General features: G+C 36.9%; 1 protein-coding gene across 1 annotated transcript in view; it reads left to right on the top strand.

Moving 5' to 3' along the window:
• MYO3B (myosin IIIB) overlaps positions 1-25,195 on the top strand; it is a 213,236-nt gene that overhangs the window by 22,336 nt on the left and 165,705 nt on the right. Inside the window, exons 4-8 of the mRNA XM_075028469.1 lie at positions 8,120-8,303; positions 9,798-9,932; positions 13,341-13,445; positions 13,708-13,807; positions 17,481-17,557. Of these exons, the coding sequence (XP_074884570.1) occupies positions 8,120-8,303; positions 9,798-9,932; positions 13,341-13,445; positions 13,708-13,807; positions 17,481-17,557 (601 nt within the window). The remainder of the gene's footprint in view (positions 1-8,119; positions 8,304-9,797; positions 9,933-13,340; positions 13,446-13,707; positions 13,808-17,480; positions 17,558-25,195) is intronic.

Here is a 25,195-nt window from a genome sequence, read left to right as displayed (position 1 = left end):
GAAGAATCAAAGCAGCAAGTGTCATGACCCAGACTGGACAGACCAGGGAGTCATGTTTAATTCAAAATTCCCTTGGGCTGAATTAAGGTGAAACGACACCAAACGATCAGTTAAAGATTTTATTCATAACAGGAGCAAACGGAACTGGGGAGGCATGGTAGTAGGTGGCACGATTTCTCACAATAGGACTTGGCATAAGACTACTTCTGTAAACTGTGTAACAATATACATCAATTCAGGGAATAAGGAGATCCCTCCCGTTGAGTCACGAGGTTAAGAGCAGACCCCCTTGCTTTCCAGACTCCTCCTCAGAGAAGGGTCTAGGGGCGGCTGGATCTACTCTTAGTCTCAGACTTGGTCAATGGTTTATATCTTGAAACTACCTCAGTAAACCAGGTAACCTGGGGTAACCATATACATCGATTCTGGGAATAAGGAGATCCCTCCCGTTGAGTCACGAGGTTCAGAGCAGACCCCCTTGCTTTCTAGACTCCTTAGAGAAGGGCCCAGAGGCGGCTGGATCTACTCTTAGTCTCAGACTTGGTCAATGGTTTATATCTTGAAACAGATGAGGTGTAGGGATTGTGGAAAAGGAAAGAGGCAAGACAGAGAGAGAGAAGGGGAGAGAGAAAGATTTCACCAGTCCTGGGTCCAGCGTTGGTTCAGTCAGGCGAGGAGTCCAGTCAGCCGACGGGTCGGTCCAGTTACACTGGGCTTGCGCACCCGCGGCTTCACTTTGTTTCCTTTTATCATCCTTGCCCCTCCTTTGGGCAGGCACCCGAACTCATCAGGTTAATGAGCAGTTTGTGAACCTTTGGGTTTGTGGAGTAACTTCTCCTTCCCTGCAGACACTGCCATTGTTTGATCTTTGTATCAGAACAGCTTATCAGAACAGGGAGCTTCACACCCTCCAGCAAGCCCTCCCCCTCCTGTTGCTGATGTCTGAGCTGATGGGCTTTTCACATTGGTTTCTTGCTGTGCAGGGTTTGTCTTTAAGCAGAACTTGCCCCACCACAATGTTTGAGACATTAACTCTTTCAGTCTCTCACAGCAAGAAATTTTCTAAAGTAGTAGTGATCATTTTTATTAAAAAAGATGGAGTGGCTTGAGTTCACCACATCTTTAAGACCTTCCTACTCTAGGAAACCCCAGTGGTTGCTTGTTCGGTTTTTGGGTGTGGAGTAGATTGAGGCAGTGTTTAATTTAACTTAAAGTGCATGGTCCCATTCTGTGCATGCTAAGCAGATCTCTTTAAGGCTAATATTACACTGTTTGCAGGTCCCATTCAACTAGAAAATGGCTTGACGTGAAGCAAACTGATTTGACTGTTGTAGACAGCAGATGATATGAAGCCATGGGTCTGTGGTAGGAGAGAAGCAACTTCAGAATGAGCTCTTAGGAAGCAGAAGAAACCTGATTTTTGAGGGAGATGCAGTTATGAAGGATCCAGGATGCCAGCAGCATTACCTGGACCCCATGGAAGATGGAATTTTATCAAGAGTGTTGTGGCACTTCTTTGGGAGTCACAGAATGAGGTGCTAAATAGTTCTGGAGTAAAATAACTTCTTTGTGACCCAGCAACAGTCAGCAGTGCCTCCTGATCTGACACAGGCCTTCAGGAAAGACTGAAAATGCATACAAAGTAAGAAAAGCATTAGATTTACAGGGGAGCTGGTCAGGGGCCAAGCTGTACTTTACCTTTGTCTGCATGCATCCTAGATCTGTTTGTGTATGAAACTGGCTGATCGCAAGGATATATTTGCCACCCAGAGTAGTCTTCTGTTTGGCTTATATGAACAATACAAAAATGACCAATCATTGTTGAACAAAGGTTAATGTACTCATAAATGTAAAGGTGCAATAAGAGTTTACTTATGAAAATTTATAATGCAACAGATTATGATGCAATGAATGTAAATGAAAATGTGCAACTGGATTGTCTGGACTAGGCACATACATCTTTCCTACCATGCATTTTCTAGGACATTAATGGGGAGTTTTCTGGTTTAGACTCAAAACATTTGATCTAAGAATTTGAATTAAGATTATAATCTTAAAAATGCTTGTGATTCAGAACCAGTTTAGGAGTGGTGGTGTGAAATTTTCACCATTTGATTAAAGTGTTCAAAAATCAAGTTGTTTTTTCTCTTTATTTCTAGAGGAGGTGACATTTAGATTTCTGTGCCATGATGTCAGTAGCTGTTTTGTGGGCAGTTTATTATGGTTGGTCCTAGGAATGGGGTTGTGTTTCATGCTGCGATGAACTGGAAGCATAGACAAGACAAGAGAGCAAACATTCCCAATGCTTTCCTCAGAACTAGCGTCCGATTACAATCCATTGCCACTGGTTATCACTCTATTCTGACCCTGTGTCTGATATTACAAGTCTAAAAGCTTAGATTATCTAGTCCATCCATATAAAGGAAGCAGAAGGAAAGAAATTAACAAAGATATTCCTGAATTTAAAGGACTTTATGGAGAGAGAGTGTATGTAAGAGCAATTGGTAAAAAGTTTAAAAAGTTGAAGTTGGAGTACGTGGAAAGGGAGAAGGTGTTTCCCAGTTACATTGTCTCCATCTCCATTTTGAACACCCACAGAGTCAGTTTCATTATTTGTGTATTCAACAGAAACTTGTTCTGTGAACTGAATTTAGCAGGAGTGTTTTCAGAGCTCTACCTTTCATCTATAAACAATAGCAGTTCTGTTCCTGATTGTCCTATTTTTCCCTTACGTTGGCCTAGTGAAAGGACATGATGGGTTAAAGTATGGTTCTTTTTGTTTGTAAGTTTTATAGCATCAATAACAGCTTTTCAACATACTTTTATTCTTCTCCTTCATCTCCTTCCATCACTGACCTTTATCCCAGAAAGAACTATGCACATCACATTCTGCAGTTTCTCTTTCTGAGACCAATTGAGAACAGTTATAGGATGGTGTGTTGATAGATTCTTTGTATGCTTCATTTCAAGATATTGACATCCTCTTTGTTTTAACCTAGCCAGTGAGAAACAGCAGGAGGAGACTAGCAGAGGAAGATGTCCTGACTATTGATTTTCTTATCCCTTTCGGTGGTTCATTAATTCCTCTAACAATTGCTTCTTAGGTAGCTGTCTGGGTGTGACCATTACTAGCCAGCAGAATAGGGGCTTTCATGGCTGGGTGAAGCCATAGCTGATAATGTCAACTTTACCTTCCAAATTCTTCTATCTATGAGTTCTTCATTTAGTATGGAAGCAATATTGAGCTTCCTACAAATAGGGAAATACCTTCATTTTGAATATGACATTCTTATTCTTCCACAATATGTGTAGGTGCCAGAAGAGTGTAAGCGCTGTTTCACAAGAGAGACAAGAGGGGTTAAACGAAGAGAACATTGCAAAAATTAGGCTTGTGCATGAATTGTTCATATGGAAACAGTATGTTCAATTTTGTTTCGCTGGTATTGCCATTATGTGCCTACCAGCTACAATTGTCTAGTACTGTATAACATGACTGTTAGAAAGCACCTGGCTGGAGTGAGGCTCTTACTAATTTCAAAACCTCTGTGAATGTCCCGTTTTACTGTGAGCTAGAAAAGGGTGCATTTTGGAAGGCAGTAGGCAGGCAAATCACTGTTGTGTAGGAGTAGGGCAGTACTGCAAATAGAACAGTAATTGTAAAGCTATTTCTGGCACTGTTTTTCTTTCTTACAAGTCTCTCTTGTCCCTATAATTTCTGAGAAAGATAGCTGTGATAATAAATTTATAAGAAAAAGTTGCTGATTTTATTCCGGAAATAATTATATCATAAAACCCCCTGCATGTAGTTAATCTCTGTAGGGTTTGGGTTTTTTGTTTTGTTTTCACAACATAGGTGAAGATCACAGTAGAACTTATAATACACCACATAATATTCCAGATGGCTAGTTTGAGGCTTTTTAGAGCCATGGAATACAATTGGAAGGCTGTAGTTCACAGAGGGAAAAATGATTTGTGCACTGTCTGTAACCCATATTTGTTTTACGTTATCTTTTATATCAAACAATACATGTAGTCTCTTTGTCTTAGGGATACTGTTAAGGGGTGATAATGTGCAATCATTGGTTCTAATGTTGATCTTACAGAGAAATATTTTCTTTAAATGTAGATAAATGTTATTTGCCTGACTGCCATCTAAGTTAGTCTGTCATGCCTGTTCTGACTGTTAAAGGTTTTCAAAATAGAAAAATCCAGGTTTTATGAAGAAACCCGTGAAATTTACTTTATTGATGGAGAATATCTATTTTCCTGGATAAATGAAAGAAACCCTGTCAATGGCTGAAGCCTGTTAGTAATTTTTTGTCTTACCCTATTGTTTGTCTTGGTTGGTCAACTTTTGCAAGATTTATTTTAAGTTAGTATATTATCTCTGCTTTAAAAAAATAAAATCATGCTATTTGCCCCTATTTTAGCCTGAGTGCTTTGACTAGACTCCATCAAGTTGTCCTTACTCTTGCTTTGCATTCTGTCTCTTCCCAAGTATGCAAAACAGGGCTTGGTAGAGTGCTACAGGCTTGTTGATAGCATGTAGTCATTCCTCAAATAGCATAAGCGTGTGCAGTCCCAAATAGCTTTGTGTCAGATGTTCCCCATCCAGTAGAGTTAATTGCCAAAGTGTAATTTTTCAGCATCTGGTGTGGACTATTTTGCTTGCCTGCATGGAACAGATTTAACCACTGAGAAGGTTTCTCCAGCTGGTGGCAGAAATCGTGAAATACTTGTAATCAGTAGGTCTGTAATAGGTTGAGGCTCCCTCTGGGGAGAGCATTGCTAAGTTTTTCACAGCTAGAAGCCGCGCTCTGTACATCATTTCAAAGCCCAGGGAGGTGTGAGGCCTGATGTGGGGGGAGTGAAAGGAGAAATTTCTTCCTTAAGAAATTTCAGCTTCAGCATTTTATTTAGTGTTCAGGTCTTCTGAATATGGGGTTGTTGTAAAAGTGGTTGCATTCATATGTAACTTTTCACTGTAGAAATAAAAAGTAAATGGCAGTCCATGTTAAAACAAGGGCATTTTATTTTCTGAAGCTCAGCAAATCAGGAAATAGAAAAAGAAAAGCACAAATTCACTTTAAAACTTCAGCTTTTTCCTTTAATGTTTACATTTTGTGTTTGGTTTTTTTTTTTAAAACCAAATTTTACTATAATGAAGATAATAGCAGATACTGTTCTTTTGCTTTTTTGTACTGTAGAACATTCACATCTATCATAGGAATGTCGTAAGGATTACTATGTTGTGTGCAATGGGCACTTTTACTGATGGCAGATGTAGAACCTCATTTAGATGTGTATTGCTTGAGTTCAAGAAGAGGCTGTTTTAGTTTAAGCAGAAGAGGTTTATGGTACGTATTTGGCAAATCTCATTCCATGTAATGCATAAACATGCTACCTGTAAATGCTGCCTTTTTATCAGAGTGCATAGAAGTGCTCATTCACTAAAATTTTTCTTCAGTCCTCCACCAGCACTCCATCTGTAACAATTTTGTGTTAAATTTTATGTTGTCAACGTTGTCTTCTGGTATAAAGAAATATTAGTGTATTCCAAAAATTTGGGAGATAACCATTTTAAAGATTTCTTAATAATCAGAACAAAAGCAGGTAATGACACTAGATTATTTTGTTTTCAGGAAAAACATTTATCCTCAACAGCTGCTTGGAGAGAGGCGCCATAATAAACATTACATCTGTACAAAGAGTGCCATGCATCATTTTGCGGACAATCTGTGTGATAGGGTAGTTTTTACAGTGACAGTGAAATAAGTATCAGTCTTTTTTTTTTTTTTTTTTCCTTGTAAGGTTGCATCACAGCTGTTTGCAGCCTATTCTTCTCTGTTTCTTTGCACATGAACATCTGTAGCATTTCTCCTAAAGCTTTAAAATCATGCATGTTCAGTATGTTTTTTTTTTAACCTGAGATGCAACTGTTCCAATTTATGTTTGTATTCACCACCCCCACAGCCTGCAAGCAAACCTTGCTCTTAAGGTTGGCTTATCAGGAGCTACATGTCTGTGGCTGCTGTCTTCAGTGCATGTAGTACAGTCTGTTCACTGATTTCAGAGAAGTCTTTCACCTGACCTGCTTCTCTGTTGAGGTGCTAACTGTATGTGCTCAGAATACTGTTCTTTATTTGCAGCATGCTATATTGGATCCAAGTAGTGAGAAACTGTCCTAATAAATTACGTTATTGACCCACAACAGATAAATGACATTGACTCTAGCTTTTTTTTTTTTAACCTTCCCTTCTTTTTCCTTCTTTTCTTTGCCTTTTTTTGGTCAACAGACCAAAGCAATTCGGTATATTATTTGGCACTATCTTTGGTGCAAATATAGTTTTAACCAAGGAAGGAAATAGAAGTTTTCTCTAGATGTGCCTGCCATTGTTTAAAAAAAACATTATACTTCTTCTAACCTGATGTCAGTAACAGCCGTGTTTTGTGCCTGCTATATGGTAAATTACTTCAACAACATGTAAACATTTTGTCTTAGAGTCTAAAGGAATTTAAAAATTTCTTCTGGAAAGGAACAAAGCATGCAAATTAGTTTATACACATACTTCCATTTTGAATATTGCTATACAGACCTGTGCTGCCTGTGAATTGCATACAGGTTATTTTCTTCTCTATCATGAACAGAAAGCACAATTATTTCTTTAATTACATTGAAGAGCTGCTGCTTCATTCCTTATTAATTTATCAGTTTCCCCAGCCAGGCTCACATTTCTTTCTGACTAAATTTCTCATGCCAGATAGTTGTCACTGCTGCTGGAAAAGGTGAAGAGGTAAATAAGACAACAGGTTTTTAAAATTATTTCAAGTAGTTTTGGAGATATCAGACATGCTTAGAAAGAAATGGCTCAAATCTTAAAATTCAAGTGTATGTTTGAGATGCTAGTTGATCCATCTCCAAAAATCAAGAGCTTTTGCAGTCAGCAATGGTGGTGTCTTCAATTGCTTTTGTCAAGATCACTTTCTTATTTTCTCCTTCGGTTTGCTCATGGATCTCAAGACTTTACATCTCCTAATTAAGTGTACAGACAGCTGAAGGGGTCTACCTACTGACAGCTACTAAATGGGCAAATAATATTCTTTCTTAGAGAAACCATAAACCAGTCAGCTTCCCTAATGAGGAATTACATAAGAAGGTTAAGTTAGTCTCATCTTAAACTTCATCTTTCCTTTCTCTAATTCCAGTTCAGGGGCAAGATCTACGTTCTTACTACTTGAAATGAAATCCTAAAATGGTATTGTTGTTTTCCTAATCACCAGAACTTGCCATCTATGTAATTTTAAGGGTGGGAAGGAGCCTTTTCCATAGGCTGCAGTGATCCATGCATCACTCAGGAATGTTTGGGGCAACGACTCCCCTGACCAGGAGATCTCCTGAAGGTGGAGGTGCAGTCAGCCTGTGTACCTGACCATAACACACTCTGACTGAAATACAGAGATAGACAAGTGCAATTGTTGAGAAACATCTCCAGTGATGCATGTCACCCCAGTGGTGTGCCTGTTGCCTATTATCAAGTTTGTTTGTATTTTATTATACCAGCCAGCCCAGTCTTAACTTTTATTAAACCATGAAAAATTTAACTTTTATTAAACTAGTAATACATAGCCCTGTTGTAGATGTATCAGATATGATGAGGTGTTATACCTACTGAATGCCTGTCTGGCAATTATCCAGGGAGCATCAGACAAAAATGTGTTAAAAGCATGACATGGTGTTTTAATCCACAAGAAATAGGGCGTCATTTCATGAGCAGTGTTAAACAAATTGTGTAAAATGTCCATTAAAAGAGTGTGCAGTAGAGGGAGGATCAGATTTTGTGATAACTTGTTAAAATGTGTTCAGAATGATGCAGCTTATGGGGCAATGTTTGAAGCAATTAATACATACAGCAAAGTAAGTAAAGAGAAGTAGTCTCCAGAGTTTTCTTTCCATTCCTTCATTTAGTGATCTTATCTTTCTGTCTGGTTTTCATTTGTGATTCTATCTGTATTTCTTCTCAAATTAGGACAATATTTGGTTTCTTTATCAGAAGGTGCCTTTTTTAGTACAGAGTTACTTAGGGCTTCCCGCTGTATGTGTGTCTGCTTTGTTTTCCAGGAAGCCATTGTATGGATTGTTTCAGTATAATTCCACTATGATTGGACTAGAATCATTAGCTGATCCCTCAGATACCTGGGAAATTATAGAGACTATTGGGAAAGGCACTTACGGTAAAGTCTATAAGGTTGCCAATAAGAAAGATGGGAGTCTGGCAGCAGTAAAGATTCTGGATCCTATCAGTGTAAGTAAAAAATATTAAACTGTAACTTCATTGTTAATTTGAAAGAATTCTCGGAGTTGACATATAAATCAAATGTGTAAGATATTGAAAGCATCCTGAAGGGAACAATTTTGCAGAATGCATTGACAGAAGGAGTTTGGTACCAGCACCTGAAAGCTGCAACTTACAATTTCATCATCTTGTATTTTATTTGAAGACAGCATTTGCGTAGTTTCTTTTTTAGGTCTATGTAATTCTTCTGGTACAAATTTAGATACCTGTGCTCGGAGCATGCAAATGATAAGGCGGCACAGAGGCATTCCTCTTAGGGGCCTGCTATAGCAGGGAAAATACAAGATGGTGTTAATCTTAATGTTCTTATTTTATTCTGTGTACTCCCCAAAAGAATTACTTTTCCCATCACAGAAGTACTGTGAACTTTAGGGTATTTTATAGTTATGTTTTATAAGTGGATAATACTGCAAGGCAATAGTTAAGATAAAAACAGAAGAAGAGCACAGCCCAAATTCTCAGAGGTAGTTCTGTGCCAGCTGCAGTTTTAGTGGGTACTGAATGCCTAGCTCCCCTTGAGAACCAAGGCCCTAGTTTTCAATGGAAGATTTAATTGGCAGCTGCTCAGGTTGGATCAAGCTGGAGTGTGGTCATGACAGCTGGGCTAAAATATTTGCTAAAAAAAGTTAACGTTTCTGTCATCTACCACTACTGAAATTCATCTTGGTTTTTTCTTGTATAAATCTGAAGAAGGTAATAAATTACATCCTTTTTAGCAAAATGCAAAAAAAGGAAAATGCATGTAAGAGCTTAAATTTTCTAATAGTCAGTCTATGCAGAAACAAAAATTCAGTGCTTAAATACTGTTCTGAGTTGTGGCCTGTGTGCTGATATGAAACAGTATTTTGTAAGTGTCACAGAATTCTTTCATTTAATTACATTTGCTTATTTCATGAGTTTTGTTTTGTCTCTCTTTAATTGTTTCTGGTATATGTCTTTTCCTCATAAGAATGTGTTTGTTTTTACTGATGTCACCTTTGAGGTTTTGTTAAATTGTTCTCTGGTCCCATCTGATGACCACAGAAAAAAGAATGAATCAAAGGTTCATGTATTTACATTTAGCTTACACATTAAAAATATGTGTATTTAAAAACAAGTTAGAAAATAATACACTTTTAAATTTCTTATTTAGAGAACTAAGCAAGGTTAAGTATAATTTTTACTTTTCTGGTTAACTGTGTTATGCACTGAAAGAATCCTTGAAGAACAACTGCTTGCTTTACACAGACTTCACATTTCTGTATGTAAAAAAAGCAAAAGTAGCATGATTTGGTGTGGCTTAAAGTTACAGTATTGAGAGTACTTTCAGCTACATTAAATTAAAACCATTTAAAAGTACAAACTAATTAAAAAAATGGTTTTTTTTAATCCATGAGAGTTTGCTCTTGCTTTGTACAGGCTTACTGTGTTTATATGTTCTATATGTTTGTGTTTTTTATTTAGGATGTAGATGAAGAAATTGAAGCAGAATATAATATTTTGCAGTTTCTTCCCAATCATCCTAATGTTGTTAGATTTTATGGGATGTTTTACAAAGCAGATCAATATGTGGGAGGACAGCTCTGGCTAGTACTTGAGGTAAAAACGTTTTGATAACATTACATCTTAACTAGCAAATGTTGTTGGGTTTCTGTTTTTTATTGCTAGAAGAGTCACAGGCTTTCATGATTCTCTGATTGGGGCCGTTAATCAAAGGACTGGTGAGAGATGATGTGTGGTAGCCTACTGTTGAAAATCACATCCAAACTTAAAAGTTTAATAGATAATGTCCTTGCATTTTATTTTTGTTCAAGTTGCTACATTCTGCCTCCAAAACAAGCAAGTTCTTTTGATAAGAATGGTTTGCCTAAAAACAGCCTGATTTTTTTCATATTGGGGGAAACGTTAGACAAGACATTTCTCTGAACTTTGGAGAGCTCAAGCACTTGAGAGGAATGCAAAAGATGATGTAGTCACAACATGGAGGACAGTTAAACATGCTGCCTACTGCAAAAATGAACAGGGAAAATGTAATGGGAAAGTCTGTTTTATGGTAATTTAAAACTAGAGGCTGGTTGTTGTTGAAAACCTAGCAACAGAAATGCCTTGTTAACTCTTCATGTTCAGTAGCAATTAGTAGTCTTGCAATGACAAAAGTATTTTGGTGATCTCGTTGACAGTTAAGTGACTGCCAAAGATTGTTGCAAGATGAGAATTTTTTCTACGTGTTTTCTAGGCTTAATTGATAGAGAGCTTTGCACAGACTGATGAGCAGTAACAGACCATTCAAACATTCCTCTCTTATAACTAGACAGGTAAAAGTTAGCGTTCACTTTTTAATTACTGATCATTTTAGAAATTCCACTCCCAGTTCTTGAATGGTGACTGGAATCAGAGTAGGGAATCTTTATTTCCACTTTAAGCTGTGAAATCTCAACAATACATCTAACTTATATGTACTGCAGAATTATGTAGCTTGAATGAAAACTTTTGGATGTGTTTCATCTTAAATTTCAGTAACTATTAAAAAAGAAGCTTTAGAATTTTTGTTTTGGTGTTGTTTTTTACTGTATGCCTGCTGGCTTTGTGTTGAGTTTGGGCTTGGTTTCCCATGTGTTTTCTTTTTTAATACAAGTGTAGTGTATCCAACAGATGCATGAGATGTGGTATTACATATAACATATTCTATGTAATAAAATTGAATGTAGAATTTTGAGAGAGTTAGGTGTTTGTACAGACCTTATAAATTAAGTATGTTCATTTCAGGTGTGTTTTGGTGGACATTATCCAAAGTTTTAAAGAAATTTGACATTTTAAAAATTGTGTTTTCCTTATACGGATAAATTTAACAGACAAGGCAAACTATTTCTTGCCTTGGAATTTATGTGCAAATCTATGTATGCATAGCAGTTACTTTTTATATTATAAATTAATGAGACTTTTTCAGTAAAAGGGAATACACAAAGTACTCAGACTTTGATCCCTGAGTCTTTGATGAAATATATTCATTGGATGTGTGACTTCCAAAATACGTAATAAAAAGGTGGATTTTTTTTCTTTTTTCCTTTAGGCACAATTTTGCTGTGTTTACTCACTACAAGCAGGACCTTTGATAAATGTCTAGGATGAGGAAGGGTAGCAAAAGTGGACACCTTAAATATTTTTATGGTGATGCAGTTCTCGGATAGGTATAGCACAGGCAACTGTAAAGCAAGCTTCCCTACTTTTCCATCTAAATGTGCATCAGTCCACTTTTTGAAGTACTACCCTTAGGTATAAAGCGGTAATGAAGTTTACAAGTTCATTTTGTCCCAGATCTTTGCTGACTGTCAAGAACAGTGTCACTGACAGCTGCAGTAATGTTTGTGGGATATATTTATTTTCAGAGTCAGTCATTCATTTAACATATGCTACCAAACAGCTGTCAGTCTGTACCATTTTTCAGTCACAACCAGCTTGGGTTTTTTTTGAAGTGAGGGCATGCTTGTTGATTTTTTATTTGCAGGCTAGAGATAAGTTTACTACAGCCTGTCTCAATAGAACATTTAGTGCAATAGAGGCAAGAAACAAAAATCTTTGACTTAATGGCTTGTCAGCAAATGGTTAAGCATGGAATGAAAAACATGCACTTTCTCTCATGAGATGATGTTCTCTTGTAAATACATTTGATGATTGATATTGAGCTGAATGCTTCCACCTAATTTATTTAAAAAAATAAATAAATTCCCTACTAACTATTTTTAAAGTAAAGTCAAATTCCTGCAGAACCCATCAATATTTTCAGGGATGAATTTTTGCTTCAGGAACTTATTTACGTAAAGGATGTCTTTTTTTTATCATGTGATCTGGTCCTTTCCATGAACTAAAACTTTTAGTCTAGTGAAATTTTTTGATGCAAGGGGAAGTTATTAATAAATTGAAGGATAATATCGACATATCACAGAAATTAGTGATTGAACTGATACACAATTCATAAAAGCTATTTGAAAGATGCAAAACTTGAGGGTTTGTAGAACTTCTGTTTCCATACCATTCTCCTGATTTATGCTGTAACATTTTAAACTTAATACTGATAACATAAAATGAATTTGTGTTAAAATGTATGTGATTTCTGTATGGCAGAAATGTTGCTGGCTACAAAAACAGGTCTAGAGGAGGAAATTCAATGAAAGAAAGGCAGTCAATTCTCCCATCTTTTTTTTTTTGTCGAACAATTGTGAATATTAAAGTAAGTAAGAAAAGGACAGAGGAAGAAGAGAAAGGAAGGAGGCAAATAGCTGCTTAGAAGGGCATGGACAGTAAACTAATGGTGTGAGTGAAAATGTATTTACAAGGATTCTAATTTTACTTGTTTCTCCTACTCTTTTGATGTATGGCAGCCCATTAGTGGGAAATGCTTGCAAGAAGCTGCTTTTCTGGATCAGAATGTTTCATCTCAGTTGTTGGCAGCACATGCCATCAAATCTGAGTATAGAGATATGACTTCTGTCTACTTTATATTGCCTGCCAGCAGGAGCATTGATGGAGTGAAGGTTTAAAACGACTGTAATTTGTTGCCTCCCAGTTATCAAGAACATCAGTCTTTTCTGTCTGGCCTTTTCTTTGCACAAAAGCAGTTTTTTGAAAAGACAATGCACGTATTATTGTGAAAATACTCAAATAATGAAAATTGGACTTATCCTCTTCTAACAACAAAATATAGTCCCATTCGTAATATTTTGATTTTTAGTTACATTTTATAAATTACACTTTATAATCTTTGGTTTTCACTTCCCTCCCCCCACCCAGGCTGCTGTGATTTATTATTAACATTGCTAATAAAATATGTTCTAAGGTGGGGTGACAACATAAATAATTGCAAGGTAAAAATCTCGTTGTTCCCAGACTTGTGTTGTAGTGCAGTTTTGCATGGTAGGTGTTTACAGCCTGAACAAGTATATTGAGTAACTGAGGACTTGCCTTGCTCCCCCCCCCCCCCCCCCCCCCCCGCAACTCCTCCCTTCACAGCTGTGCAATGGAGGTTCTGTCACAGAGCTTGTCAAAGGCCTGCTGAAGTGTGGCCAACGGTTGGATGAAGCTATAATCTCATACATCTTATATGGTGCTCTCTTGGTAAGCATGTTCATTGGGCTTGTAATGACAGCAGAGGGTGCAATTTACTCATCTCATACATACATTTTCCATTTATAAAGTATGGTAATGTTGACAATATTATGCGGGCTATTATAGCAGCAGGGGTTGTATCAAGCATGTAATCTGGTGGACAGATGTTTCTATAGAGTATGTACAGATTGTCTTCATTACATTCCCTAATAGTAGGGTAATTGTTTTTAAATAAGGGAGTAAACTTATTTTTGTTACTGCTGGTATATAGGGCCTTCAGCATTTACACAATAACCGGATCATTCATCGTGATGTGAAAGGGAACAACATTCTCCTGACAACAGAAGGTGGAGTCAAGCTCGTTGACTTTGGTAATGACCACTTCCCATTTGTTTTCCTGATACATGCAGTTTAGCCAAAGGCATCTGTTTACTTTCCCCTGGGAAGGCAGAATGCCGTAGTGAGAGACTTTTTCAGAAGGATACTCAGAATTATTTTAAGAAGGAAAATAGAGAAGGGACCTGGTACAGCAAGAAAAAAAAACTCTAACCAAAAATCAGTAATAGACTTTTAACTTGTAAGCTTAAACATAATAATTTAATAATTAAAAGTAGTTCTGAAGGTACCATTTTATTTACAAAGCTCTTTTGCATTTCATAAGGAATGTCAGTTTCAGGGCAGTTGTCCTCCTAATTTAAATTTAGATATTCTGTCTTTTGCATATGAAAAGGAAACATTCTTCTCTCTGAAGTGGCTTTTGCTAGCCTTAAGCATATTTTTTTCCCTCTGAGCAGAAGTTAAAATGGTCCCTTGGGTCCAAAACCCAACATCCACTTAATTTGTGATTATTGCTGTTAGATTTGAGCATTGCAATTCTGGAAACATTGTAAGAAAAGGGGGGGAGAGAGACAGACAGGTAGATAGGTAGATAGACAGGGACTTGGCAATAGAATTTAACTCAGTTCAGCAATTTTTTTTCCCTTTAAACAGTCACTTAGAAAAGTAAAGAAATGCTGTAGTCCCTCAGATATGTATGCAATGGAATGGACAATTTTATTAAAGGTAACAGAAACAGATTATTAGTAATATGATTTATTAATTAAACCATATAAAGTGATCATCATTGAGAATAGCGTTGTATGACTAACAGATGTTTGTTTAGCAGTGCATGAAGGTAAAGAAGAATGTTCACAAAATGAGACTAGTGTAAAACGGCGTGCCAAAAACTTCTGCAAATAGTAATATTTTTTAAAAAATCCAAAAATATTAAATTTATGCAGTGGAAAGAAAATTTAATACTATGTTGCCATGGTATTATAAATTTAACATTAAAAAATCTATTGGCAATGCTAAAGTAAGTTGGGAAACAGGAGACTCTGTCCCTATCTTCTAGGGACAAAAATTCATTATGTTGAATGTTAAAGGCAAAAATTAAAAAAGTGCTGGGAGAAATATACAGCCTGAAGCAAAACTTGGAGCGAGTCCCTGACCTAGTACAAGGTAGGAAGTTCCCTTCTCATTTGGGGGAATTTTGGCAGTATGATCTTTGTTTATAACGACCACATTCTGGGAAAAGTTGGCTTTTCTTCCCAAAGCAAAACAAAGGCCTTAGCTGCAGTGGAAGCTTAGCTTGGAGCTCTAGCTTCCAAAGGTGGATCAGCGTGCTGCAACTCCAAGTGGCACGTTCAAGGAAACTGAGAGTCCCAACCTTTGTGGTGTCCCATGGATCTCTCTGATTCCACATTTAGGCTTTAGGATATTTTCCTACTTTTTAAGTTACAATAGGAATTCTAGAAAATCACAACAAATATGACTACCTCAGAAAAAGACATGAGTTAAATCTCGAGTGTTTCCTAACACTTAATTCTGAGGAAATGCCAAGAAATGCCCACATATGTGCTTTAGTCAGGGCTTCCTGACTAAAGAAGCATCAGGCACCAAGCTTTCATTAAGTTGCTATTTTTCCCCTCTAGTCCACTGCCATAGTCACAGAAGGGACTCTGGGAGTGAATTAGGACTGAGTCACAGGTGATACTGTTTGTAGAACTGTTTGTCTCATTTGTTGCAGGAAGTGGAAGATATATAGTGAAAAATGCAGGGAGTTCAGGAAGAGAAGGGACCAGCAGTTCAATTGAATGGCATCAAATTGGTGACTATTCTTACTTCTGCCAGTGTTTCTCTGTGACATTGGCAGGTCGCTTGCATCAGACTTTTTAGAACTGGCCACTCTGTTCCTCATTTTCCCAACAGTTTGAAACATCTTGTCTTCCTTTGCAGAAGAGCTAAGTGTTCTCGAACTGCAGCTGAGATCTATTACAGCTCTACTTGAGGCATGTGGAGTGCCTGAAATCTGAAAGATCTGAGATTAAGTACCCCAAAACAGTGGATGCTTTGGATATTTTTAGGTTAATCACTGGAACTAATAATCCTCTCCCATTCTGCAGGAATGTTAAGGAGATTTATTGTTTGATGAGGAGGGAAGGAAACATGTCAAAAGAAAAAGAAAATAATAATATTAAATTTAGCATAGGATTGGATATACTAAATAAGTAACTAGAACTTAAATCAATGGGGATAAAAAAAAAATTAATTTACTGCCTATTCAGTGAACGCGATCCATTCTGTCCACAGAATGAGACAGAATCTTGAAGAAAAAAAAAGTTACTTCATATTCAAGGCTGCACGTATAGATATTAGGTCACAGAGAGGATTACACAGATATCCTTAATTGAGGCTTTTTTTTTTTTTTTTTGCCTTTATTGCATGACTTTACAGCTTGCTTTTTCAATGTAACACACGTTTCTTCTCTCAAGTGCTCTCGACAGCATGATATATTTGAATAAATGTTGGTAACAGTGTAAGTCGACCCAAAATGTCTGCAACTTATCATTCATTTATGCTCATGCTCTCTCACTCTCTCCCCCTGTCTCCCTCTCTCAGCTCTTTGGTATTCTACACTGTTTTAGAGTGTCCATAGATAGCAGTTACAAATTAAGCTAGCTGAAGAGAGATCAGAGTTAAATGCACAGAGGCTTGCTGTAGGTCCTAGCCATTAACTGTTTCACAGCAGTACTCGGGAAATCACTGAAGACTTGCAGTCACACTGGAAAATGAAAAATAAACACAGGCTTGAATGTTGGAGCCAGCAATCAAATTATTTAAATTATGAATTATGAGTCCCAATTTCTTATTTATTGGCATCAGGCAACATGTGTTATATCTGTTTCTGCCCATTTTTGTCTCTGGGTAATGCCATAGGAGCAGACCACTGTGGGTTTTGGTTTTAAACAATTTTAAGGTGGAATATGTTTTTAAGTCAATATTGGTTTTGTGTCAACTTATTGGAATGCTCCTGAACTCTACAATTTGATTATATGTTGACTGGAGCACAGAAGAAGATTTGCTGCGGAAGTTCATTCTGATTTGTTAACGTTGTTTGATTTCACTTTAGTTCGTTCTTCCTTTTTTCAGTTGTGCTTCAGTAGTCCAGTCGCAGTCAGCAAAGCACTGAAGCACAGGCTTTGTTTTAAGCATGTGCTTAACTCCCTGAGTACAAGCTGCAGTGTGAGCTTGATCTTCCGTGCTTTTCTCAATAGGGAAAGACTTAAGTAAGTGCATAAATGTTTTGTTGAACAGGAGCCTCTGCAAATACTCTAGGGAACAAGTTTCCTGCCAGTGGTGTTCAGGGAGTAAATTTCTGAAACAGAAGTTTTAAAGTCAAATTGTAATTTGGGTAGTTACTGTTTATACTCATGAAAATAGCAGAAAGAAGACTGTGATATTTAGGTGCCAATTGAATGTTTGAGTTTGAATGAAAGTGCTTCAAACTGAGAGTCATTCACAAAATACCTCTCAGCAATCCTGAACTAAAACAGCAAGCTGAAATTAATCAAAGAATTCAGTACAAATGCTGCACCTACTTTGGCCAGGCATTCTGCAGCTGTACTCCCAGGCTTGGGGTTTGTTTTCCAGGTACTTGAAATAAACGGGCTGAAATGACAGAATGAATTTGAAGCCAAGTTTTTTCGATCTCTTCTATTGCAGGTGTTTCAGCCCAGCTCACCAGCACTCGGCTGCGTAGAAACACCTCAGTGGGAACACCCTTTTGGATGGCACCTGAGGTAGGCAAATGTTCCTATCTGGGTTGTCTCCATTCATTACAATGCACACTTTGTTGCCACTTCCACATAAAAGGAGAAAAGGGTATGTTTTCTTCCCTCCCCCATGGCTGTGTTTCTACTTTACATCTAGGCCCCTGTAAAGTAAAATGAATGTACTATTAGAATATACAAAATGGATTTCTGATAATCTTCATTCTTTTCTTCTCTGTAATGTTTCCGTAAAAGTACAGATAATCTGCAAATAACTGAGGGCCTCCTTGAAAATTTCATGACTTTCCAATGAAATACTGTATTTTTTTTGTGTTCTTGTCTGTGCTCTAAATACAAACTGGGAGGAGAAGGAGGAATTCCCACAGTCCTGTCTTGCTATAGGACTCTGCAAAAACCTGACTCAGCAGTGTGTTCTTTAACCTTAATCATTGAATGGGAACCTACACACTTATAGACACATGGACTAGCATAGATGAGAAAAATAATCTACAGGCAGCCTAGCCAAGTATCTTAGACCATATTTTTACATACTACTCCCCAGACATAACCCTTTTCCTCCTATTTCATGAAGCTCTAGAAAGTTTTAACACACTGGTGAACAAAAGTCCCTTATGTACTTTCCCTAAATTTGGGGTGAAAGATGTTAATCTTCGCCGTCCCCACTTTGAGAAACAAAAACTACTTTTGTAAGGTATAGATTATGAAATTAAAAAAATAGGGAATGAAAAGGGAGTGGTCTGTTTATTTGTAAGCTGTTAAACCTTCATAACAGTAGTAGCCTCATTTCTGTTGAAGGCCATTAGACTTATTTGAATTTGGGGGAATTTGGGATGGAATTTGCATCCGTTACAAATGCACACAGGTCTCTTTCTGTGTGTCAAACAGTTAAAAGTATTGTGCAAACATTTGTTTTAGAACATTTTATACTTTTTTTACATCTGTTTCTGTTGCTAAGGAAGGCTGATTGTAGCTGAACAGAGAAAGAAGCTGCAGTAACAGATCCAAAATTGATCTTGCACAGTCTCATAAAGAATGGTTGATATTTTACCATCTCCATAACAACCAGTTTACGTCACAAAGGAGACACAAGATACCTTAGAGACCACTGTGCAATCATTATTTATGGAATCACCTTGGTTGGAGACATTATGAAACCTTTATAAAATACTCCTCTAGACAGTAATGGACATATTAAGAAATACTTTATTGAACTCAGATTATTAGAAGTTCTTTTTATGGTACTGTTTTGCTTGAATAATTGCCATCAAAGGCAGTAATTGTACCAAATTTATTTTCCCATCCTGCTTGAAAATATTCATTCTCAAGGTAAAAAGCCAAAGAGATATGCAGAGATTTTGATCTGAAAATTTTTTACCTGAAAATACAACACACATGTAACCAAGGTATGTTATATGCATAGCACATCAAAACAGGAATAGAAGTAGCTTTGAATGCTTCCTGTTTTGAAAAGATTTGTCAAAATAATCAACCCAGTACCATAAGCATAGTAACTCATATCACATTTGCATGCCTGCTTGAGCCATTCCAGTCAGGCTTCATAGATGTACCAATCTGCAAAATAGCTGTAAGGTGCTCAGATATCTGTTATGCTGTTGTTGAAATGGCTTTTAAATGACAAGTTGCATAATGCTCGTGCTCAAGTCACTACAGTTGCTTTCTTCATAGTTCATATGAATGACATATTTCAACCAACGTGCCTTACTTCTGAGGAGATCTTTCTGGTATTTTTAAAATGTGCAGCCAAATTTTTGTGTGAAAGATGAAATATTAGGACTGCAATAAGCTGAAAAACTCTGCTTGGGTAACAGCTTATTAGGAACAGTGTCTTCTAGATGAGACTGGTGAGATCAGTAAAAACTAGAAAAGCAGTTGCAAAAATCTTGCTGCCTGTAGGTTTTGACATAGGACAGAATCTATGTCAAACCCCAAAATACCGTAAAATAACTGGACAGGAATGAAATGTTGCTAATCAGGGAAATAGAAAGCATGAAGATTAGGAATTTTTTTTTTTTAATTGGACTTTTACTATCTGTGTGTGAAACATAGGAGCCTCAGTCAATGCATAAGGCAATCATGGGACCTCATCTTATCTAAGGGTGAGAAAAGTGGATTTAATCTGAAGGGGGAGTGGAGAGAGTAGATGAAAAAGCCTGCCTTGGAGAAAGAGACTGCAGGAGTGTTTCAGAGAAGCAAACCTTGTGAAATGAAGCTGATGGGGAATATTTTCCAGGATAAGCCCCAGGAAAATAAAACCTGGAGAAGAACGATGCAATATCATTCAAGCTGACGGATAGGAATAACTGGATATAAGCAGGAGACAAATGTGCTGGAAACTAGAATCACTAGATCAGCCTGGATCAGGAGCAGTCTGTATAATGAGGAAAACAATCGTATTTTAAGATGAGGTTTGCAAAATGTATCAAAAGGATTGTATGGCATGGTCCTTGCAATAACAAAAGTTCATAGGAAAATAGCAGTGACTGAGTGTGGTGTAAGGTGTTCTGTTCAGCTCAGTGTTGTTACTGGCTGCATGAAAAACAGCAGCTTAACAGTTCTGAGAGACTTGAACATCTTAGAGGGCTCTTTTTTTCTCATGACTGTAAGGCTTGTTTAGCAGCAGCAGGACAAATCAAAAAGATTTGTCCTTGAGCATTTGTTTTGAGCAGAGCATGTGATTAACAAAAATTTTGCTGAAAAATGAAAATACAGGGAAAAACTAGGCTGTGTGGAAGCAACAGAGGAACTTGGCAAGGATGAGTCAGTTTGAGAGCAGCTTTAAAGTAGACTCACTGAAAATCCATCATTGCTGTTTAACCTAATTAGTATTGTCTCACACTTACAAACATGGACATGCAGAAACTCGAACACTGAATACAGGTATGCCAAAAAAAGATAAATAAGGCAGGATAGTTTAAGTATGGTGGATGTTTAAAGCTGCCTGTAGCCAAACACTTAAGTTACCTAAAATCTGCTTCTGTTATGCTGAAATAAATTGTGTTGAGTGCTAGCAGGAGGAATCCGACTTGAAACTTTTGAATGGAACGCCTTTACATCTCAAGTTCTAAACCTTAACGTGTCTTGTTTTCCAGTGCAGAACTGAACAAAATCTAGTTCAAATAGAATTGCAGTTTTCCTTTTTCCCAAATATAATTATAATATCATGATATAACTGGAAACTTGACTCTTGAAACTAGCTCAGTTAGAATCTGTATGTGTTTTCTTTGGCCCAAACCTAGTTTTAAGAACAGAAATAGAAAAAGATACTTCAAGTCAGAAAGAACTGGAGAGATGGTGAAGGTAATTTAAAACTGCAGGGAGTATGCTGTTATATTTTACTGATAACTGCTAAAAAATGACAATGATGCATGTATACTTATGTTTTAAAAGGAACATAATTAAAACATAGTTGATCCTTTGAAGAATGATGTATTGAAGTATGACATGTGACAGTAGGAAAGGCTGAGACATTGGTAAAGGTATCATATGAGTTAACCAGAGGTAAAATCTGTTTTGCTATTGATTTTAGAGGAATTTCAGATGTCATACTATTATTTAAAGCTGTGTCAACTCTGTATTTTGGGTGTTTGTTATTGTCCTGCCAAGATGAAGTAATGATTGGTAAGACTGCCCCAGAGACAACAGATTGTTTTCCTTCCCCCTGCTGAATCAAGGGATTCCTTCCCCCTGCTGAATGCTGGGATGAAATGAGCATTAGAATAAGTTTCTGATATGTTAGAACAATAGGTGACTAGTTTAAATTGTCTTTCTTTTTCCAGTGTTCATTTGTATTTTTTTAAACTTTAAATCTGGTCATATGTGTGTGCAATAAGGCAAATCCTGAGACAATTAATAATATTTGCATTTTTTCAGTACGAAGCTGTGTCTCTGCATAATCTAAAGAAAAATCAACCAAACTGGTAAAAAAGTACCCCCAAAAGTCATTTGCATTAATGTAATTGAAAAATATATAAAGGGAAAAATCTAATTTTGCAAAGACTCACAGCAGCTTTTCCACTGAAGTAATTATTCATTACAGTAAGGGCTGTATTCAAGCCTTAGAATTTGGTCAAAAAAACTTCTTCCGTTTGGTAATTAGGGCTGATTTCTCTTATTTACCTCTCTATTGTAGGAGACATGAAAATTTACAAAAAAATCCATTTAATAGTAAATACATTTCATATGTAGTTAAATACTGAGTTGGAAAAACAGCATAGAAAAGATAACCCCATCACTAACCTGGGCTTATGTTTTTAATTAAATCTAAACAAGTACAATGATACATTCCCCTGAAACTATTGAAGATATTCTCATTTTGTCACACTTCAACCTAGTTTATTTGCCAGCCCTTTGCTTACATCATGGGACTCAAGGTCAGTATCCTGTTAATAGCTCTAGGTCTCTTCACTTTAATTCCTTATTAGCTAAAATTAGCTCTTCTGATACATATATTTTCACTAAACTTTTAAATGCCAGCTAAGCATGAAATTTTGTAAATGCTGATTTATAATGAACTGTAGGAATCCACTGCTTAGTATAAATAGAATATAGATTTCAAGAATGTATATATACTCATTTTTCTGCCTGAAAGCCATTTAAAAACAGTTGTACAGTGAAACAGTATGCATATTTTGTGATAAAGAAACATAAGGAACTATGTACCTTCTCTAATAAGAAAATTTTGAAAATATTTCCTTATAACATCTTCCACGAAGGTGTAATAACTGTTCTTCTACAGCTAATGATAAGATAGATTGCTGAATTAGCTCTTACTAGGTTTGCTGTTTTTTGGTTTTTTTTTTTTAACCTCATGAATTACAGATAAGGTTGAAAACATAATTTACAAAAAATAACTGATTGTTCTTAGGAAGAAACTTCACAGTTGGGAATAGAGAAAACTTATGCTGCTTTTACAGAATTTATGTTTATCTGGCATCATGATTAATTAATAGTGAAATACTTGAGAACCCCACATATTTAGTAGGTAAAAACAATAAATGAGATAAATGGTAAATATAAAGAATGGTAGCACTAAATAATTCATAACAGATTTTTGTTACATTGTGATTTGAACAATTGCTTGTTTCTAACATTAGTATATTTATGATAGTACATTAAGCCTAGGGTGTAAAGGAATTCCCTAATGGGCATACATTTTGAAATGACGTTGCTGCTTTCGGGAGGTTAAAGCAGTGGGACACCATGGTGTGTTAGAAATTATTTTTAGGGAATATTAACTGTCCTCTTGAAATGCAGCACTGGGTTTGAGTGCAGTCCTGTGGTACGTGTGGTAAAGAGGTATGGGCATGTGAGAAAGGAACTCCTACAGTGTGATTGTGGGAAGGCGGGGGGGAAGAGCGGGAGCCATTGCTCTAAATAGATGGAGCAAGACTGTATGGAGAACTGGCAGACATAGAAGTGAAATGACTTGCTTAAGGACTTGGAGCAGGTCAGTGGCAGAATGTGGGTTGGAATTAGGTCTCTAAATGTCCGCATATGACTAAAACGCCCATGACACTGAGGTGCCATCTTCTGAGAGTTGACTGGCATGATTTAATAAACAAGTTATCTTTTTGGGAACACAGATCTTTGGGAATTGAATAAAGAAATAAAAGAAATGGTGGTTTCTGCCCTGTTTGGTTTTTTTTCTCCCCACTTTTTCTGTGGCTCTCAAACCCAAGCTTTAACAAGCTGCAGTAGTAAGGAGTTATGCTGAAGTTGCTTAAAGTCCAGAAGGAAAGCAGTGGAATTCAGAAAGCTGAGGTTTCTTTAAAGGAGATGGCACACAAAAGAGGCAGAGGGCACATCAGGACTTCACCAGTGAGCTGTTCCCTGCAGAGCGGGGTCTGGCAAAATGCATCACCTCCTCCTTTTGCCTCCAGGAGAGCTGACCTCCTCATGGGCTAGGGTGACAGGAAGGGGTTGAAAAGGATGTGGCAACTGGAGGGAACCTCAAGGAACCTTGCCAGTAGCTTTGATAATATGGCCATAATCTTGTCAAGGGATGTGGAGGGGTTGCAGATGCTTCTGTTCTGTTCTAACATAAACGGCAGCTATGGAGGGGTTGTAAAACTTTCATGTTTAAAGATTTAAAAAACAAAACAAAAAAACAAAGACCAAAAAACAAAACAAAACCCAAAGATGTAAAAAAAACCAACCCCAAACCCAAAGATTTAAAAAACAAAACAAAAAAACAAAGACAAAAATACAAAACAAAACCCAAAGATTTAAAAAACAAAACAAAAACCAAAGTAGAGGTAATTGTTTCATTACCTCGCTGCCCTGCACTGAGATTCCTACATGAAGTGTTTACTTAGAAGGCTGGAGTTGACTCTGAGATTTCAGTTTCTGTATGAAACACCATTTACAAATCTGTGTGAGGTGTGTAGTGTTGTATATCCTTACTGATGAGGAGCAGATCTGTGGGCCAGAAACAAAATGTGTCTGTGACATTAGTAGTGCTTAAGCCACGATGGTCTCATGGTAGAAAGCAAAACAGATTTGTGTGCTCGAAAGCTTATCTGTTTTTCCTCACTGTATCATTTCTTCTATTAAAAGGTATTATGTTTCCCTACAAATGTAGCCTGCTGTCAGAGCAGTCTAATGGTCTCAGGAATATTTCACTTGGGTGAGTTAAAAATAAAAACTGATTACTCACAGCTGTTAAAACACAACTGAATACTTGACATATAATTAATTTTCAATGAATCAATATTAATTGTGATAATTATAAGAATTATTTTAAATATTCATTACTTCTTATTTTGATAACATTTCTAACAATATAATCATTTTCTGATACACCATGAAAAAATGTGTGTGATGGTAATAAATAAGGAACTGAAATCCGTATTAAAAAATGGGGGAATGTGGAACCAATTTCAGTCACAAATTTGCTATTTTTTTTAATTATATGAACGTGCTTGAGGGGAGAGAGGGAGGGAGGAAGGGAGGGAAGGAGGAAGCGAGGGAGAGATAGAGATGGATAGATATCACTTTGGTCTGGATATATCAGTATCCCCAGTGCTGCTAAATGCTATCGTGAAAGATGACTTTTTATTTCCCCCCCAATGCATAGGAATTGCAAGAATATTTAATATTATATTTATTGTGTAGATAAATTAAGTCAGGTTACATAGTGTCAGGTGGAGCACAGAATTTCATTTGACTTGCATAGCTAGCAATTTTGTTATCCTTGCAGCAAGGGTAACAATTTTGTGCCGCATTTGTTTTACATACGCAGTGTTTTTCAGCATTGTGCTCGCACACTTCATAAGCTGCTTAGTTAGCTACGTCAGCTGAGTACAGCACCACCTTTTTTCAGGAGCATCAACCTTTTTAAATCCAGACTCTTTTCAGCGGGTGGGTCACCAGTACTAATTGTGTAACAATCATCTCCAGGTAGCACATCTATACTGCTATTATTGGTATTGTGTATGCTTGCAGCTATACTTTGTGTATGCACTGTATATACTGAGGCAAAATGAAAGTAAGTTCACTTCTGATAATTCTGGGTAACCTTAAAATGGTTTAATGTATTTTGCTTCAGCTAAACATATGTATATCTTCCTCTCTGTCCACAAGTCAGTGTGACCGCTGTACAAATAACAGGTGTAGTTATCCGTATTA

This window comes from Buteo buteo, chromosome 5, assembly GCF_964188355.1.
Source record: "Buteo buteo chromosome 5, bButBut1.hap1.1, whole genome shotgun sequence".
Classification (NCBI taxonomy): domain Eukaryota; kingdom Metazoa; phylum Chordata; class Aves; order Accipitriformes; family Accipitridae; genus Buteo; species Buteo buteo.
The sequence above is the reverse complement of the archived record's forward strand: the minus strand, read 5'-3'. Positions and strand labels throughout refer to the sequence as shown.